Genomic DNA, 18,730 nt, shown 5'->3' with positions numbered 1-18,730 from the left:
TAGAGAAACATTGGTGTGCCACTTTCTAGAGAAAAATTGGTGTGCCCCTTTCTAGAGAAAAATTGGTGTGCCCCTTTCTAGAGAAACATTGGTGTGCCCCTTTCTAGAGAAAAATTGGTGTGCCCCTTTCTAGAGAAAAATTAGTGTGCCCCTTTCTAGAGAAAAATTGGTGTGCCCCTTTCTAGAGAAAAATTGGTGTGCCCCTTTCTAGAGAAAAATTGGTGTGCCCCTTTCTAGAGAAAAACTGGTGTGTTCCCTTAAGAGCAAGGCTCAAGGCCTATACTTACCAATGACTTTCCACTAGCGAGTTCATCTCTGATTTGCTGCATCTTGTCGATGTGATCAGGAGTCAACTCGGTTATTCTCTTCTCCAGGGCTAGTCTCAGAATATCCAACTTATGGTTAGACTCCACCATTCCTTTCTCAGCCTTCACACACAAACCAAAAACACAGATGTAAGATAACGGTAAAACTGAGCATCTTCTCCAATCAGCGGTAGGCTAAATGAAAGTTATCATTTATGCGCATATTTATCTACACAAGAAATCAAATGTGACAATGTCAGTCCACCGCTACAGTATAGAGAAGTAACATATTTGAATATTTCAATGGGTCTGTACATTAATTTAAAAACTTCCATGCTTGAATTTTCTTCTTTACCGTTCGGCAGATGGAACGTCTATTTCTCAAACATTAAATAAAGCTTACCTCTGCTAAACTTTTCCTATCGGATGATCTACTTTCATTAAGCATTTTGGTGACATTCTTAAACCCTTCCACGACGGCGAGTTCAATCTTAAAATGGTGTCTTAACTCCTCAATCCTGAACTCTAGAGGGCTTAGATGTAGATCAGCCGCAGACGCTCTGCGGTAACCTGTAAACACACAGACAAAAAAGAAGTATTTGATGTTTATTTTTTTGCCAACACTCACTGAAAATATATCAGCTGAACAAAAACAGCTACAGTGTACAGCAGGCCTTGAAATAACCCACAGCAATTGATGTGGTACCCTGGGCCCAATTTAAAAAAACTTGCTAAACACAGGAAAATCGTGCTCCGCAAAAACAGGTTACCAGCCAACACTTCATTTTAAAACTTAAACTCCATGGTTTACATTGTTGGTACTGGTGTCCCACTCGTTTTTATGCTTAGCAAATAATTCTGGCACTAAATTAATGGAACTAAACATGAAGTATATTTATCCTGCTGGCATAAGTCGAGCCATGAAAGCAAGAAGCACACATTGATGCAAGTTATGGTCAGTCTAATTTTACTCTTCAGCATGGCCCAAAATGAACAAGCAGAAAGCACAATGACCAATGTTCAAGTAAAAACCGCACAGGACACTGACTGGCTAAATTTGAAAATAATTTGGGGGTTAAGTATCAAGAATCAATGTATAATACAGTGTCATTACTTGGTACTCACCCACAAGACAAAAAATCATGATGGCTTAAAAATGTTCTTTGTCCGACAAAAATCACAGCTCAAGATCAAATGACCTTTCAGTCAGTGATGGTCAAATTATAACCAACAGCCAAACACACACAAACACAAAAGTCACTCAACAAGCAATTAATATACAGGTAGTTGACATTGACTTTTCTGCACAGCACATACATGTGGATGTGACCAAACTGAGCCAAACTGTAGTTTGTTTCGAGAGTAATAATAACACAGCATTGAGTAGGCAATAAGTTTTACAGCAATAACCAGTCCTGGCTGTAGAAAAGAATCTACTCCTTGCTGCATAGACTGTAAATTAATGGTGTCTCAACCAGCTAATGCGTTTAACATGTGGTGTTAGAGAAGCCAGTCAGCCAAACCACAGAGAGTGGCAGCGAAAAGCCAACAACACATGCATTGTTTTCACCACATGAGGTTTAGTTTGTACACACAAGCAAAATAGCCAATGGGTAGGGCCATGGTAGGGCAAACCCTTGCTACTGTTGTTTGTATAATATGTGACTCATAAACAATCAACATAAAGGCCAAATGAAAATATTGACTTGTTTCTTGGAGGGGAGTGGTTGATTTTCCTACTTTTTACGAGGGCATGTTTTGATTAATTGTCAAAACAGCTTGCAATAATTTGCTCAAAGAAAAGAGGTATTTTATGTAAATTTACCTAAAATGACAGGGGACTTTGTAAAATAAATTGAATAAGAGAAGTCAAACTTTTAAAGACGAGTAATTTAAAAACTAAAATATTACCTATATGATTTTATGGCAGGATTTATGCAAATGAAAAATAAAACAGTGAAACTGAAAGGTGAACATCAATTACATGTAAAAGACACTTAACCATTGCTTCGTCTTTCGGATGGGACGTAAAGCCGTTGGTCCCATGTGTTGTGTAACGCATGTAAAAGAACCCAGTGCACTTATCGAAAAGAGAAGGGGTTCGCCCCGGTGTTCCTGGTTGTGGTTGCTTAATGCGCCGTAGCACCTTGTAAACCCTTATAAGGTGCTAAATAATTGGGTCTCAGAATTCATCACTGCAATAACCTATCTTTCTGAAAGTTTGTATATACTCAGCGCCTTGAGTACCTTGTTTGGTAGATACGTGCGCTATAATTACAAGACTTCGATATGATTATTATTATTAATAAGTCTGATTTGAAAGTCTACAATTTTGAAGGTAATCCCTGAAGGGTTTGTCAAGGTGTGTAAGATTACCAAACCACCACTTGACTATTAATCACTAGCCTAGGGGGTCAATTCCAATCCTCAGAGTGCCTACATGGATGTGCACACAATGGGCGTTTGTTACTGAGAAAAGATTCATGAGTAATGAGGTGTGAATTTCAATTCAATGCTGATTCAAATGTTTTGAGCGCAGTGCACTTCAATACAGCTTAATGATATGAAGTCAACCATGGTTTAATCAAAGAAACTCATTGATCAGGGCACATTTCATAAAGCTGTTAAGCAGTAAATTTGCAGACAAATTTCTTTGCTAAGCAAAGATTGAGTTGGGCACCAGTCACAACAATGTAAATTTAGTGTAATTTTGCTAAATTCAGGGCACCAAGGCAATTTTCAAAAATTTCAAAGGGCATCACAGCAACCATAAAACGCTGTGAAGGGCACGACGGCAATTTGAAGAAGAAAAAAATATTCTGAGTTGCCAGTCAAAAACAGTTCTTTAAATTTTTCCATTTCAATCGACGATTGCTTCATACATGTATACCCAAAGATCATGCACTAACTAACCCACTGAAAAAGAAAGCAATCATATAACTCAATAAAATTAAACAAATTAAGAACAAGTCTAACACTCCACAATAAAATAATATTGTTGTTCATACGGAATCCTACTATTGGTCAGGCACATTGTGTAGTTTTTCGTGGAGACGCTAAAAATCCCACACAATTGGGTTATATTTCGTTGCGTGAAATTTAAACAGACATCGGGACTTTTTGGCTTATTTTCGATCTTAAACAGCGTTGAATATAAACAAAATTCAGGAGGAAGGGCACGGCGGCAATGATGAGAAAAGGGCACAGCAAACATTGGGTTCTTGGAGGGCATTGCCGCAATCAGTAGGGGCAGTATCAGGACTGATGGCTTGACATTCTGTAGGCCCTATGTATACAGTAGAAGTTCAACTGAAATCTGACTTGGAATCTGATTTATATTTAAAAATTATAGAAGTTTTTCCGATAGATGATTTTAGAAGAAAAACAATTAATTTCGGGAGCAAAAATTTTACTACAAAAGTTTGGGCACCCCAACTGTAATAACACTTGTCCCAACTTTCGGGCAGTTTGTAAAGTAGGGGCAGAACAGTGTAAACAAGAACTCTAAATAAATAGTAAACTTGAGTTGATGAACCCGCAAGTTTACTATTTATTTGTAGTTTCTTCCTAAGTGTAAACAACCTTAACATATCTCACAGAGATCTGCGCCATCAACATTTGGGGCGATTGGCCCAACCATAGTTCGGGTGATTGTCAAGTTCAGACGGAACATTGTTAGTAACCTATCTTACCTAGATCTGCGCCATCAGCATTTGACGAGTCGCCGAACTGACTATTCCCGGCCATCTGCTGTACTTTAATGACCTCCATCTTAATGACTTCAATCTTCACTTTACTGTCTTGCAACATCTGCTGAGCCTCGGCCAGTAACTTCCGATCCTTCGTCCCCGACGTGTACATCTGAATCATGTTCTCCGCGCCTTGCTTCACCTTCATTTCGATCGCTAGCTGCTTCTCTAGAGCGAGGACGCGACTGTTTGGAGCGGGACCGGTGCGTAGGGCCCCGGTGTCGTCCGACGTAGAGCCGTCTGATTTGACTGGGGACAGGGGGCTTGCATCACCTGTAGATAGGAATAGAGGATTGAGATTCATGGTTAGAAAGATGAATTAAATAGTTTGGAGACTTCCTTAGCTTGATAAAGCTTTCAACCTGCAGTAGATTAAGCCTCGTGGGAAGATGGAACTGTTACTTCACCAAAAAAGAGGAAATGAAAACAATTCAGTGATTGTGTATAGTATTTTTTCAGTTTTGAATGGTAAAACTGAAAATAAAAATAGAAGAAATCAGCTGATCCGAGGAAAAGTTGCACGCCTGGTAAAACAGTTGCAGAAGTGATGTAACTGAACTTACATGATACAATAAACCACAAGGAAAACTGACTGTGTAAATTGCTAAATGATTTTGGGCTCGACTGAAGAAAGTTTATTAGAGCAGGACGTGAACCAACGACCTCCGGATAAATGTACCAGCGCTCTCTCCCTATAGTATTTTACTTAATATTTTTGTTTGAAAGTGCCCAATCGAAAAAAGATAAACGTTAGCTGTCGTGTGGCCAGGGATCACACCAAAATTACGATATAACCTGGAAAGCGGCCAGAGGATCATCACCTTAAAGGGGGTGCAACTTAAAGATGAGATAGCACAGCTTAATGCCACATCATGGACTTGAGGGTATACCTTCAAGTATCAATAAAACACCCTTAAAGCCATTGGACCCTTTCGGTAAACAGTATTGTCCAAGGCCCACACTTCGTGTATCACAACTTCTATATCAAATAACAAACCTGTGAAAATTTGGGCTTAATCGGTCATCAGAGTCGGGAGAAAATAACGGGAAAACCCACCCTTGTATCCGCGCATTTCGCCGTGTCATGACATGTGTTTAAAATAAATCCGTAATTCTCGTTAACGAGAATTGATATTGTTTTACTGTTTTCTCAAAAAGTAAAGCATTTCATGGACTAATATTTCAAGAGAAGTATTTCACCACTACCTTCTGTACTCCCTGTAAGTTATTTGTAAATCTGTGAACTTTTTTTTTTTTTTCCTGTACCGAAAGGGTCCAGTGGCTTTAATACTAGTACTTCATAAAATCCTTCTGTACAAAAGGAGTTGGTATAGCTACAAAAAAGACCTCTGCAAACTTTTTAGTTGCAATGCATCAATTTTGGCACGGACATACCGTATGTAAAGCATTTACTATCATATTGCATGTAATTGGTGTCAAATGGTAATATCTCGCCAGCCAATTTCTAAAACTGAAACTTCCTTCCTTGTCTTCTCACCACTTGGCTACGTATGCATGCATAGTATATACAGTGATTAAGTTTGCTTGTCTGAGGGTCTGAGAGTCCTTGGCTTTATAACCATAATAAATTAAATGGACTTAAATGCTGGTTACATATAGCGAATCAAGTCTTCAGGACAGTAGGACTAACTGTCCCCTATATATAGGCAACATTTAACCTTTTTTAAGGACAAACAGTAGTTTCACTCTAATGTTAATAATAAAACCTCCAGTGTTATTACTATATTAAGACCTCTGCACAGTCTCAAAGATGAGTCATAAGTTGTATACTACTGCCCTCTCAGTCTCAGAGTCACATTGGAAAATGAAAACTGATGACCAAGAAAGTTTCAGTTTGGTAACCCGATGGCTTCTCTGATGTATGTGAAACAAAGATGATTTATAAAATGTAAAACAGTACGCCCACACACAACTAAATCACTGCCAAGTACATGAAGAAGCTACATGTAGTGAAGCAAGTAAAACCCATGGTTTCTTTCACTTCAGACGTACACAGTTACATGGTCCATAGGCATTCCCTAAAAACTTTCTGCGCAATGACACACGGTGGGATGCCAATCCTCTAACACCACGGCTTACTGCCACGGCTTACTCTAACAGCCTCATGCTCTCGCTCCTGTCTTGTACATAGTTAATTCCTAGTTATAATTTTATTATTTGCTTTTAGATTATATTGTTTTTGTATGCATGTAATTTAATGCACTTTAGATTTGTTAAATTTCTATATGTACTGTTTAATTCTCACAATTGTTCTTTTCTCAACAAGAGTATGGAATAAACGTACTATTGAATTGAATACGTATTCTGCTCATCCAGCAGTAGGAAAACAAGGCCCAATTTCAAGCTGACAATTTCAATTTCTTGCTTGACAAACCTCTTTGCTGAGCAAAAATTGAGTCGGGCACCAGGCACAACAATTTCAAACTTGTAATTAGGGCTGATAACCTGTATCTGCTAAACAATACTATTCTGTGCTTAGCAAACTTGCTGTGCTTCTTTTATACAGGCTTTATGAAATTGGGCCCAGGGGTCGATTTCACAAAGAGTTAGGACTTAGGACTAGTCCTAGGAGATATATACAAATTGCCTGGATAGTCTTAAGTTAGGAGGAGTAACTGGTCCTAACTTGAGATAAGACTAGTCCTAACTCAAACTCAACCCTTATAAATTACATGACCTTCAATCTCAACCTACATGTAACTTTGATTTATCTAGCAGGGTTTCTTCTTAACTTTATAAATGAATAGCCAGCAGGACCAGTTAGCATGGTACATGTCATTTTCACTGATGTGCCAGCTTTTTCACTGGCCCATTTTGAGGGATTTCCTTTTAACATGTATAATTAAGCATGCATTGGACTATGGTACATGTATGTGAATGTGTTTTCAATTCAATATGAACAATCGTGGTTTGCATGTTGCAGTGGCAAGCAATCAAGTAGCCAGCCAGCCAAACTAGTTGGACAGTCCTTGTGTACTGTATCAACTGGCATTTGACCAGCAGACCACTAAGGATTAAGTGATATAATCTCCCTTCTTCCATGATCAGACCAGTAAAGCTACTTGTATCATGAGACCATAGTTAGGGAGACAGTCCATAAAGATACTTCAGTCCAACGGATTCCATTTTAGTCCCTGGCACAGCAAGGACTACTCAGCCCTAGGGGCGTATTCAATAAAAGAACTCACTGCAAGGAAAAGTACAATCACATGGAATGGTCTTTTTGTTTGGTTTGTCTACAGTCAGTGGCTGCAGTGCCAATGCCATACAACCCTAGATTCCCCTCCCCCCCCCCCCTTCACTGTGTAGTTTTTGGTGCTATTCAATGGGACTTGGGATGCAAGGCACTGACCATTGATTATTACATATACAGAAAACAGCATTTAACATACACATTACGTAAAATAATTGCATATAGCCCTAGTGCAATCATATATCCAGTGTATACATGTACATTTGCGCAAGACCACAGGCCTCCAAAATAGCCCTGGCACCCACAGCAATTGCCGTGGTGCCCTGTACTTTTGCTGCAGTGCTCGTTGCAGAGTTCCAATAGAAATTAAGTGCCCTTTACCAGAGGAATATTGCTGTGCCACTTCAAACAAGACAGAAATTAAAGGCCTGCAAGCAACTAGTTTGAACTGAAGAACGTGTATTATAAATGACACATCAATACATAATAACATCAAAACAAACGACCAACATCATGACTAACACTGATGTCTGTGGGTTATTTTATTTATGCAATATTGCATACTTCATCAGTCAAGGGCCTGTGTACTTGTATCGTTCCTTCCTCCATGACCGTTCATTCCTCCATGACCGTACGTACAGTACAAACGTACACACCATGTAGGGCCCTACATGAGTATGCAGGTTTCAGAGAATAACAAACTTACAAGCATCATTCACTACAGTATTGTAAACACTGCTTCAATTCAAACGTTGTACATGCCAACAGGCTTACGGGCCATCCAGAAACTGCACTAGTCAAACTGTGGGCTGAACTAGTGACTGTGACCTTTGCCCCCTTGTCCTATTGTAGTAATGAATCATCTCTCATGAAGTCAAACAAACTCTATTAATGATAGTGAAAATTTGAATGGATTAGGTTATTTGCCCCAATTACATGCACACACCCTGACACTATTCTACAGTAGGACAGGCTGTACATCGACTTGAATGTATATTAGGCCTTGAATTTCATCCATCTTTCGAAGGGGCACAGCAATTTTCCTCTGGTAAAGGGGCGCTTCTACACTGTACACTTTGTCAGAGGGCACCACAGGAATTGCTGTGGGTGTGTGAGTGGATTATTTCAAGGCATGATACAGTAACATACATAACAAGTGTAAATACTATAATAATACATGTATCCATGTAGGCCTTCGGATGGGACGTAAAGCCGTTGGTCCCATGTGTTGTGTAACGCATGTAAAAGAACCCAGTGCACTTTATCGAAAAGAGAAGGAGTTCGCCCCGGTGTTCCTGGTTGTGGCTGCTTAATGCGCCTTAGCACCTTGTAAACCCTTATAAGGTGCTAAATAATTGGGTCTCAGAATTCATCACTGCAATAACCTATCTTTCTGAAAGTTTGTATATACTCAGCGCCTTGAGTACCTTGTTTGGTAGATACGTGTGCTATATAAGACTTCGATATTATTATTATTATTATTATTATTATTATTATTATTATTATTACATGTGTTGACAAAAGGGACATAATTTCTTAAAGCTATTAGAGATGTTTGTTGTCAGCAAATTTACGATAAACAGCAAATCATTTTCTGCCATCATCTGTCTGATAACCAAAAAACAAACTAGTTTAGATCATGTTTAGAGAATTCAGTCTTACAATCGCCAGAGGGTTATCTGGGTGTCTTTTGGACACCCTGTTTATTTTGTACAGTAAGCAAACAATTTTGAAACAAAATTCCAGCATACTTGGACACCCTTTTACAAAATAATCTGGCTACAACCTTGATTGTTTTGATATTCTTTGTACTGTTGGATGCATACACGTAGGTCTGTGCCAGCATGGAGTGAAAGTCACACCCAAGAAAATGTCTGCAATATTTTTGTGGTTTCCTCGGGGAAGTGGACAAGGAAGTAGCGCAGTTTTAAAATCTACTTTGAAAAAAAACGCATTAATAATGACATGAACTGCACTGAGCATCGCTTACCACAGTTGACTGAGTACCATAATATCTTCCAGTTACATTGTACATTAAGCTTGGGTGATATCGCGATATTATCGAATATCGCGATATTAATTTGGACACGATTTCGATATCGGATGGATTTGGTTTTAATCGAAATATCGATATCGATTAAATATCGCGATGTATTTGCTAGCTGAGACATCTTGCACCCCATAGGTTTGGAGTAAAACCAGAAGAATAGGTCATTAGAACACCTCTCTTATGCTATGACTGTCTCTTCTACAACTTTCACTGGGAGTTTGAAGACTGATGATGTCAAATTTCATTAATCGCGATTATATCGAATATCGCGATATATTGTCGGCGATATATCGTGAATAAAATAAATCGATATCGCCCAAGCTTATTGTACATTACAGAAATCTGTTGATAATGCAAAGTGACATTCGTCAGATCAATTATTTACATTCTCAATCTTTGAACTTCACCAAGCCATGACAATTACCGTTATTGCCGGGCTCTCCACATGCACAAGGTAATGCAGTGTATTGAGCCCATACGCTCCAATTTGCATGCCGATACTTGCAAATTGCGTGGCGATACACGCAAATTGCACGCCAATGTGCAACGAAATAACATCAAGAGTAAAACCATTGCTGTAGATTGCACAGTTAGGACTTTTAAACCAAGATTTTTAAACACAGAGTATAAAACATAATGATGACATTGTTTCAATTCAGCGTGCTTCAGCCAAACATCCCAAAATGCTGATGCCAAAAAATAATATCAAGAGAAAACCAAAGCCATGCTCTAGATTGCACAGTGGGACTTTTAAAACCAAGATAAACACTGAGTAGAAAACATTCCGAAAACCTTGTTTCAACTCAGCGTGCTTCAGCCAAATATCCCCAAAATTTGGGTCCAGAAATGCCCCCAGTTTTAAACACCTAGGGAGAACCCTCATGCCTGGAATTACCCAGAGGCCTCGAGGGCAGCGGCCTTCGTTGCCCTGGTCTTGGCCTTGGTGCCCCTTTAAAATATTCCCATAGACATTAGATTTTCCAATAGAAACTTGTGCCCTAAGATGCAAAATAAAATTGGCCTTGCCCTTTAAAGATGAAATTCCTGAACCCTGTTATTGCCTCCTACCTCATTACACCTTTAAAATATTCAAACAAAAGTTCTCAATTTCCTCTCAGATTTGTTCTGAGGAGGATATCGATTTACCCACTTGAGAGACAAATTCAAGGCAAAATTCTGGACAAATGTACATGACATCTATGAATGCAGAATGCCTGAAGCATCACAGCATCCAATGCAATATTATAATCATAATAATAATGCCAACATAACCTGGCCACAAGAATAAAACAACCCAACTGTGAGAATATTCACTCGCCAAACACTTAAAGTATACACCTTCAGAGTAAATTAAATTAGCGTTAGTCCAGGCTAGGGAGGTTTCATGTTGCGTTTTTTTTTTGTCCACCCGCTGGCGGTTTCCTACCATCACCAAGTATTAATACACAAACTTCCTTATGATTTTAACTTGTTCACTTATGACCTCTGACCTTCCTTAATAATGACCTGTGACCTTCCCGGGTAAGGTGAGACTGAGAGTGGGTGGGATTGATTCGATTCCTTCATTTATCTCGTCTCTGCACATTTGTATTGAATCCTGAAGGGAAATTGGTGATTTTGCTATAAAGCTCTTATTCAATGACAAAATGTACAAGTTAGCAATTACAAATTTGCTAAAATCATGCTAAATGTAAAATTGAGAAATAATCAAAATGTCTACATAATTTTGATAAAATGGTTTGCACTGCAGAATGCACAACAGGGCACAACAGCAAAAGCACAGGGCACCATGGCAGTAGCTGTGCTCCCTGGTTAATTTCAGGGCTCAATTGGGCATTATGAACTTGCTAAAAATTAAATTGATAAATTATCAAAATTTCTAAATTTTGATGAATTGTTTTGCACTTTCAAAATGCATTTTTTTTTTGGACCTGTACAAAATGTATTTAAATGTATTTTTGGTGCACACAGTATGTACAATTGATTGATACACATTGAAATTTAGTAAAAAATATGCGAAAAGAGATTTGACCTGATTTCAGTAGTTTGCTCAACACAACATGGTCCCAGAGGTACCTTCTTCATGCAAATAGCTCTACTTCGCGGTTATCTACCTTCACTTGAGTATGGTCAGTCGGCACACTGCCAATGTACATGAAACCTAACCCCATTCAGTAACGCACAATCTCAAAAAATGGCTATTTTAGATGCAATACAGTGAGGATGCATTCATGTCTGTGAAGGAAACTTTAATTCAAGATTTCGCGGTAACATCCGTTGCGAGGATCAGATGAGGCGAGATGACGCACACTGTCCTCTGCACAAACCACTATCATATCAAAAGACCCATTCATATCCTGTTGTCTTTGACAATACCACTCACTTTTCTCATGACTCCCTCCCCCCTCTCTCTTGAATGTTTTGAAGATCTTTTTGTTCTGAAAATACCCTTCAAGAGGTTTGTTCAGTAGCTTTATTACTGTACCTTTTACGAGAACAAGAGAGCAAGACAATTTCCACTACTTAAAGCCAGTGGACACTATTGGTAATTGTCAGAGACTAGTCTTCACAGTTGGTGTATCTCAACATATGCATAAAATAACAAACCTGTGAAAATTTGAGCTCAATCGGTCGTCGAAGTTGCGAGATATTAATGAAAGAAAAAAACACCCTTGTCACACGAAGTTGTGTGCTTTCTGATGCTTGATTTCGAGACCTCAAATTCTAAACTTGAGGTCTCGAAATCAAATTCGTGGAAAATTACTTCTTTCTCGAAAACTACGTCACTTCAGAGGGAGCCCTTTCTCACAATGTTTTATACTATCAACCTCTCCCCATTACTCGTTACCAAGAAAGGTTTTATGCTAATAATTATTTTGAGTAATTACCAATAGTGTCCACAGCCTTTAAACAAAACTTCCATTTAAAAACTATTGTTTGACTTACAAAGAAGATCTTCAATGAAATGAAAATATCCTCATTAAAGGTTTGCACAGAAGCTTTAATGTTTGTCTTTTACGAGAACGAGAAAGCAAAACAATTTCCACGACTTGTAAACAAAACCTTCCATGTTAAAAAATAATTGCTCAGACTTTTTAACAAAAACCTTTAACGTTAAAATAGTTTCTCATCTCTCACACCATGAACCACTTTAAAACCAGATTCCTGAAGGGGAAGTCAATTTTAACGAAAAAAAGGATTCAGCAAAATTAAAATTTCCAACATGTATGCCTAGATAAATCCATAACACAGCAGAGAAAACGAATTGTGTGTTACTGCTATGCTTGAAAGCAGACACCTACACACACTGCGCAACGCCTACACTAAACATTTAAAACTTTTACTGCCCACTTCTTCAAATAAACACAAAACTGGAAGACTGTCAAAACAGTTTTAAACAGAAACCTTCAAGAACATAAATCCTCTGATTTTCAGTTAACGACACAAACAAAGTTGTGTACACTGAATACTGCAGGGCTCGAAATCACCAACAGCACCAAAAGCATTTGCCGTGGTGCCCAATGTTTTTACTGTGGTGCCCTTTTCAAAGTTCCAATACAAACTTACATTTTCCTCTCTTAGAAGTGTCCCTTACTACCAGAGGAAAATTTCCGTGCCCCTTCAAGCAAGAAATCCAAGGCCTGATATTGATACCTAATGTACATTAGAAGTGTGGAAGTGTCGTGGCCGAGTGGTTAAGAGCACCGAATTCAAACTCTGGTGTTTCTGATCAGCAGAGTGTGGGTTCGAATCCCCAGCCGTGACACTTGTGTCCTTAAGCAAGACACTTCACGATTGCTTCGTCCTTCGGATGGGACGTTAAGCCATTGGTCCCATGTGTTTTGTAACGCATGTAAGAGAACCCAGTGCACTTATCGAAAAGAGAAGGGCTCCGCCCTGGTGTTCCTGGTCCGATCAGCAGCAAATTGCGCCACAGCATCTTGTAAAGCATTACATGATGCTATCAGAATTAGGTGTCATATTTCAAACGTAGTCCCACATCTTCCAGAAAATACTGAATGTTACAGCGCCAGGAGCGTCACTGAGTGACGGACATGTGCCCTATATAAGAAGCCACAATTATTATTATTTGTTATTATTATTTTCAGAATGTAAACATTAGTATACAATCATCTCATAAATTTATGAGAGATTTAGTGCATGTAAACATATTTTTCATTTCCTTTAAAAAAATTACTTGGATCGTTGATTTCATTACATTGCGTGACATTGTAATGCATTGATATTTACTATCATACAGATCGGTTTAATTGCAAAAACCGTGCATTACTGCCACTCTGTTTCCAAGGCGATTGCATTGTTCATATTTATTCCTAATGCATTTAAATGCATCTTTGACATTGTGTTTCAACAAAAAGAACTAGACAGTGGATCTGACATGTACCTTAGAAAACATTACGATATCGCACAAAAATTTATAGTGAACCAAACCACACTAGATGAAATTAACCTTCACACATTGCACTGGACTCAGCTGTACAAAGAACTCAGTGTAATTGATGTCCTGGCTGAATCTCCTGAAATTTATGTTATCTTTGATGAGCAAAGTACATGTACATCAAAACAGTATGGCACATAATATACATAATTTAGGGGCCATTCAAAATAGTCAATGTTAAAAAAAAATCTAAAATGTTTTGATCCACCCAGGACACCCACCCACCCCAAATTTTGATTTTTAAATATTGATTCACATCACAATATACTCTATGCACTACAGAACAAAGTAATGCCTCAAATGATGCAGATTTGTCAGTTCAAAGGACTCCAACATAGAGCAGATCGAGCAGCCTTTATCATGTAAAAAAAAAAAGAAGAAAAAAAGTTTTGACCCACCTACCCACCCACAATTTCAAAAAAATATAATTTTTTTTTAACATTGATTATTACGAATGGCCCCTTAGCCTCAATAAACAGTACAAAAGCAAAACTGTTTCCAGGTCTGTTTGCTTCATTTTTGAAAGGGCAAGGGCACCAAGACATTTTCTCTTTGGTTAAGGGCACCCTATGTACATTTATGAGCAAATTGTACTGTGAGTATTTCAAGGGCAACAAGGCAATGACCGGGGGGGGGGGGGCATGTAGGCAATCGCCTTCATTGCTTCCCTAAAGAATCTATCAGGCCTGTGTTTTTAATGAGATTCCTGAATCCAGTGCATACAGTCCATACATTAACGTAGACTTACTCTCAGTAAAAACTGAATCAATACTCGACCACATCAGAATCACTACACAAATCCAAACGTCACATAAAATATTTTCCATCACCAACAAGTCCTTGACATGCAATAAAAAATTGATTTGAACTCAATTGAATTGACATTGTTTGCAGTGCAAAATATTAGAGTACACAAAAGGATAAGTATTTTGAATGACATAGCACATGTTACACAGGCACAAATACATAGTATGAACACAGTACACACATAGGGACCAATGTACTTTTAGACCTCCATTTGAACCAGGATCTCAGTCTGTGCTACATTGTACACTGCACAAATTATGTCCTGCTTTTAACATTTTAAAATGTTAAATTTTGATAATTTCATTGCAACTTTGCCTCGGTCTCAGTAAAACTGTCAAGAACCAAGCCACAGACTTGTGGTCTACACACACATTTCTATGTACAATACCAACACAACCGTAGTCTGTGCTAAACACAGATTCACAGGTCCCGCTTTTGAAAGCACTTGATTAAATTTTGATAATTTCATCAGGACTTCGCCTCGGTCCCAGGAAAATTATTAAAACCAAGTCTTACCATTAAACCAACTAGTTTTAAACAGTTTCACTCGTTTTGATTCCCTTCATAGTGTTAAAATCCAAGAAAAATATACACTGTATACCAAAGACCATAGTCTGCGCTCTGTATAAATCCACTGTTTTTGAAAGTACTTGATTCAATTTTGCTAATTTTACTGCGACTTTGTCTTGGCTAAAATCATCACAAACCAAACCTCTTCACAAGTTCTTCACAAAGCATAAAAGTCAAAAATGTCATACCAACAGTGCATACCAAGATGCCCGGACAAGTCTGTGCAGCTAACAAACTATACATTTGGCCTGCTTTACTAAAATGGATTAACCATGACCCAGTACATGAATTATTCGACATCATTAGGAACACCTGCAAGTTGTCTTCAATTAATCCTTATCTTGTACAACATCAAGATAATTGGTTCAGACAGACATGACACGTTCAACCAAGCATGACATCTTAAATGTCATCTCAACTCCTTATTACACGTGTATCAATTACTGTGTACAAAACTATTGCAAAAATATCCTTGCCCACTAAGATGAAGGACGTACAATGTACAACTACAAGTGTATATTATGTTCTCAAATGCTGAGTTTAATACCAGACCTTGATTTTCGTGCTCAGAGGGGCACAGCAATTTTCCTCTGGTAAGGGGCACTTCTAAGAAGAAAATTAAAATTTGTATTGGAATGTTGCAAGGGGCACCACGGCAAAAGCACAGGGCACCACAGCAATTGCTGTGTGTTATGGTTTATTTCCAGGCCTGTAATACTGACTGTTCATAAAAATCATAGAACTTTTTTTTTTCTTCAGATTTTGTACAAACTGTACCTTTAAGGGGAAGGCAATCACTCTTAAAATTAATGGCATTACAAATTTACTGGGTTAAAAGTACAGCAGCTATGGATAGTCTAAAGCATATTGAGAATCATTTCACTTCAAAGTAATAATGTTAAGTTATAGAATAGAAGTTTTATCCCTCGAAATTTGAATCTGAGAAATTTTACTGTCCGATAAATTTTACTGTCAGTCTATACGTTTCTCAGTTTGTGTTTCCCAATTTACAGATCATTCTTTCTGTGTGGACATACATGTAACCGCTTCGGATTTTGGGTGATATCTAAAAATTGCTACCACCTTTTGAAATGAAATTTTCACAGGTTAATATTAATTTGTAACGACATTTATAAATGTACATCTAGAATAAAACAATTGAATAGTAAGAACAAACCAAAGGTATGGCGCCTACTTTGCCTTTCATAGAACAATTGTTACATGTTGAAAACAAAATTCAAGACGGATTGCATTTTAGAGGGGATAATATAACCAGGGTAGTTGGTACAATGCAAATAAAGAAGAGTCGCTTTAGATTCCCCGAGGGTAGGGATTTAAGATAGTTGTAATTGTACAACTTCAAACCATCCAGGCTCCATCCAGGCAAGATCCAGGTAAACGTGGGTTGAAGTCAACTTAAGGTTGATCCCCCCAGAACTTCAGGGGACAGTCAGTACTTAGTCAAATAACTACAAATTCAAGGGGTTTTACAGAGCTCATAATGTGCATTGTATACGAGTGCTTCAGAGTGCATGTAAACTGTATTATGTGCAGGGTTCTCCCATGCACAAGCTAGCGTATGGGGCTGATAGGTGTATGCCAAATGTGTGCTAAAACCCGCAAATTTTGGCTGATGCCATAATAATTATTATTATTTATTTTTTAAACAATATACTAAAAAAAAAAAAAAAAGGGTTAACACTAAGAATGTTCCACATTGGATGGTAGGACTTTAAAACCAAGATAAACACCAAGTAAAAACCATTCCGAAGACCCTGTTTTAATTATTACGTCCTTTGGCAAATTTTCTAATATTTGATCAATATTTGTTGCAAAATCTGTGCAAAATATATAAAAAATCTCCATTTTGCTACTCAAAATTAGCACAAAATTTGTTCAGTCTAAATGCAAAAAGTGGCATACGAAATCCTTCCCTGTCTGTACATTGTGCACAATTAAGTATTCAAATTCAGTACACACATGTTGAGGCAGACTGCATTTTAAACCGATCACACTATTGCTTAAATAAATCTTTTCAGACAATAATAACTTAACACATTCAGAACATGTAGGCTACATGTACACGTAATACCCCACGCCTTACTAGTTTAAAGGACACAAGCAAACACAGGGACATGTGCAAACAAAACAAGCAGATACAGGGTTAATGTTATGTTGAGTTTAATCCCTGTAGGTTCCAAAGCATGGTTGAGATTTGCTAATATTCAGATCGGATCTATTTATCATTAACTCACTTGAATGAGTTATGATTTGGTAATCACTCTTAAAATTAATGGCAATAACGAGGGTTACGTTATCGCAACTATAGACCACGTGAACCTTGTTTACAATAAGTGTGACCTTGTACATTCTTTAAGTATTCTGGCAGGCACTGTACTACACTGGTCCTATGGGAAAGTTGACATTTTGTGTCATAATTTCTGGACAAGTTTTGAGATGTGCCTCCTTTAATCATATCAAAAGTTGATAAGAATTAGACAGTGCAATCTCCATAAAATATAAGATTTTATATTTTCTTCTATTGAGCTGTGTACAAATCATGCCTGCAGGAAGTCCAGGCTCTGTGGCTCTTTTGTAAACATGTGATGTCACAGGTCACATTGTCTATATAAACATAGGCTAAATAAAAGAGAGTAAAACAACTTACTTGGTTAGAAAAAATACAACAGCTTTCAAAGCATTCAATGTGAAGTTAATGTGGTTATGGAAAAAGATATCAGTTTTCATTACCACCCCCCCCCCAAAAAAAAAAAAATTATATCTGGAAAACATTACTTTCAGAATACATGTATGTTTTCTCAGCTTGTGTATTCCAACTACGAATTATTCTTCATGCATGGACAAAACCGCTCAGAATTTTCTGGCAAAATATTTAAAACGCTACCCGTTTTAAAATGAAATTTTCAGTTTCACAGTTTCACAATCGAACGGGTCTAAAAACCATACGTTCCCTTTAATGGTGTGTAGAATTCTCGGAAAGAATGGATAAAAACAGCACAATCTAAAGTCACTTTGAAGGCCTTGTCACTCACTCTACTAAAGACACCACCCAATAGGCTACAGTTTGCTCTTAAAAGGACATAACGCTAGTGTTCTGTGTTTGTGTTTACATGTGGTACTTCGTGACTGAGCATAGCACACAAAAATACTGCCATTTTGTTTGTTTTCAAGCTGTGGACCTTCATCTTTCAAAGTTATAATTTTCCTTCTAAAGAGCATTTTATGACAAATAAAAATCAATGTCAACTGCTGCCTTCGCTGACATTTTAGATGTACATCAGGCATGATATTTAGCCCTTGAAAAAAATAGGAACATTTTATTAAGTACACGAGCTGAACTACTCGTACATGTACATACGGTTTTGAAGGCTTTCACAGAATTTGCAGGCTATTTAAAAAAAATTGGTTGATTTTTCTGAGGAAAAAAAAAGAAGCAGAATTCAGAGAAGAGAAGAACATCATGCCTGGTACATGTACACTTAATATGCATTTATAGTGAGGGGCCTTTTAATTCAAAAATTTGCATTCAAAAACAGAGTTTTTCGCAGTTAATTT

The 18,730-nt window shown here is 37.8% G+C and overlaps 1 protein-coding gene across 2 annotated transcripts in view; it reads right to left on the bottom strand.

The window, feature by feature from the left end:
* The window catches only part of LOC117303131 (serine/threonine-protein kinase N2-like), a 42,522-nt gene that overhangs the window by 17,433 nt on the left and 6,359 nt on the right, over positions 1-18,730 (bottom strand). For both annotated transcript variants that reach the window (XM_033787232.1, XM_033787233.1), the window contains exons 3-5: positions 3,998-4,327; positions 709-875; positions 288-428 (exon numbers count right to left, since the gene is read on the bottom strand). In XM_033787232.1, coding sequence (XP_033643123.1) covers positions 288-428; positions 709-875; positions 3,998-4,327 — 638 coding nt within the window. The remainder of the gene's footprint in view (positions 1-287; positions 429-708; positions 876-3,997; positions 4,328-18,730) is intronic.

This window comes from Asterias rubens, chromosome 19 (assembly GCF_902459465.1).
Source record: "Asterias rubens chromosome 19, eAstRub1.3, whole genome shotgun sequence".
NCBI classification, from domain to species: domain Eukaryota; kingdom Metazoa; phylum Echinodermata; class Asteroidea; order Forcipulatida; family Asteriidae; genus Asterias; species Asterias rubens.
The sequence above is the reverse complement of the archived record's forward strand: the minus strand, read 5'-3'. Positions and strand labels throughout refer to the sequence as shown.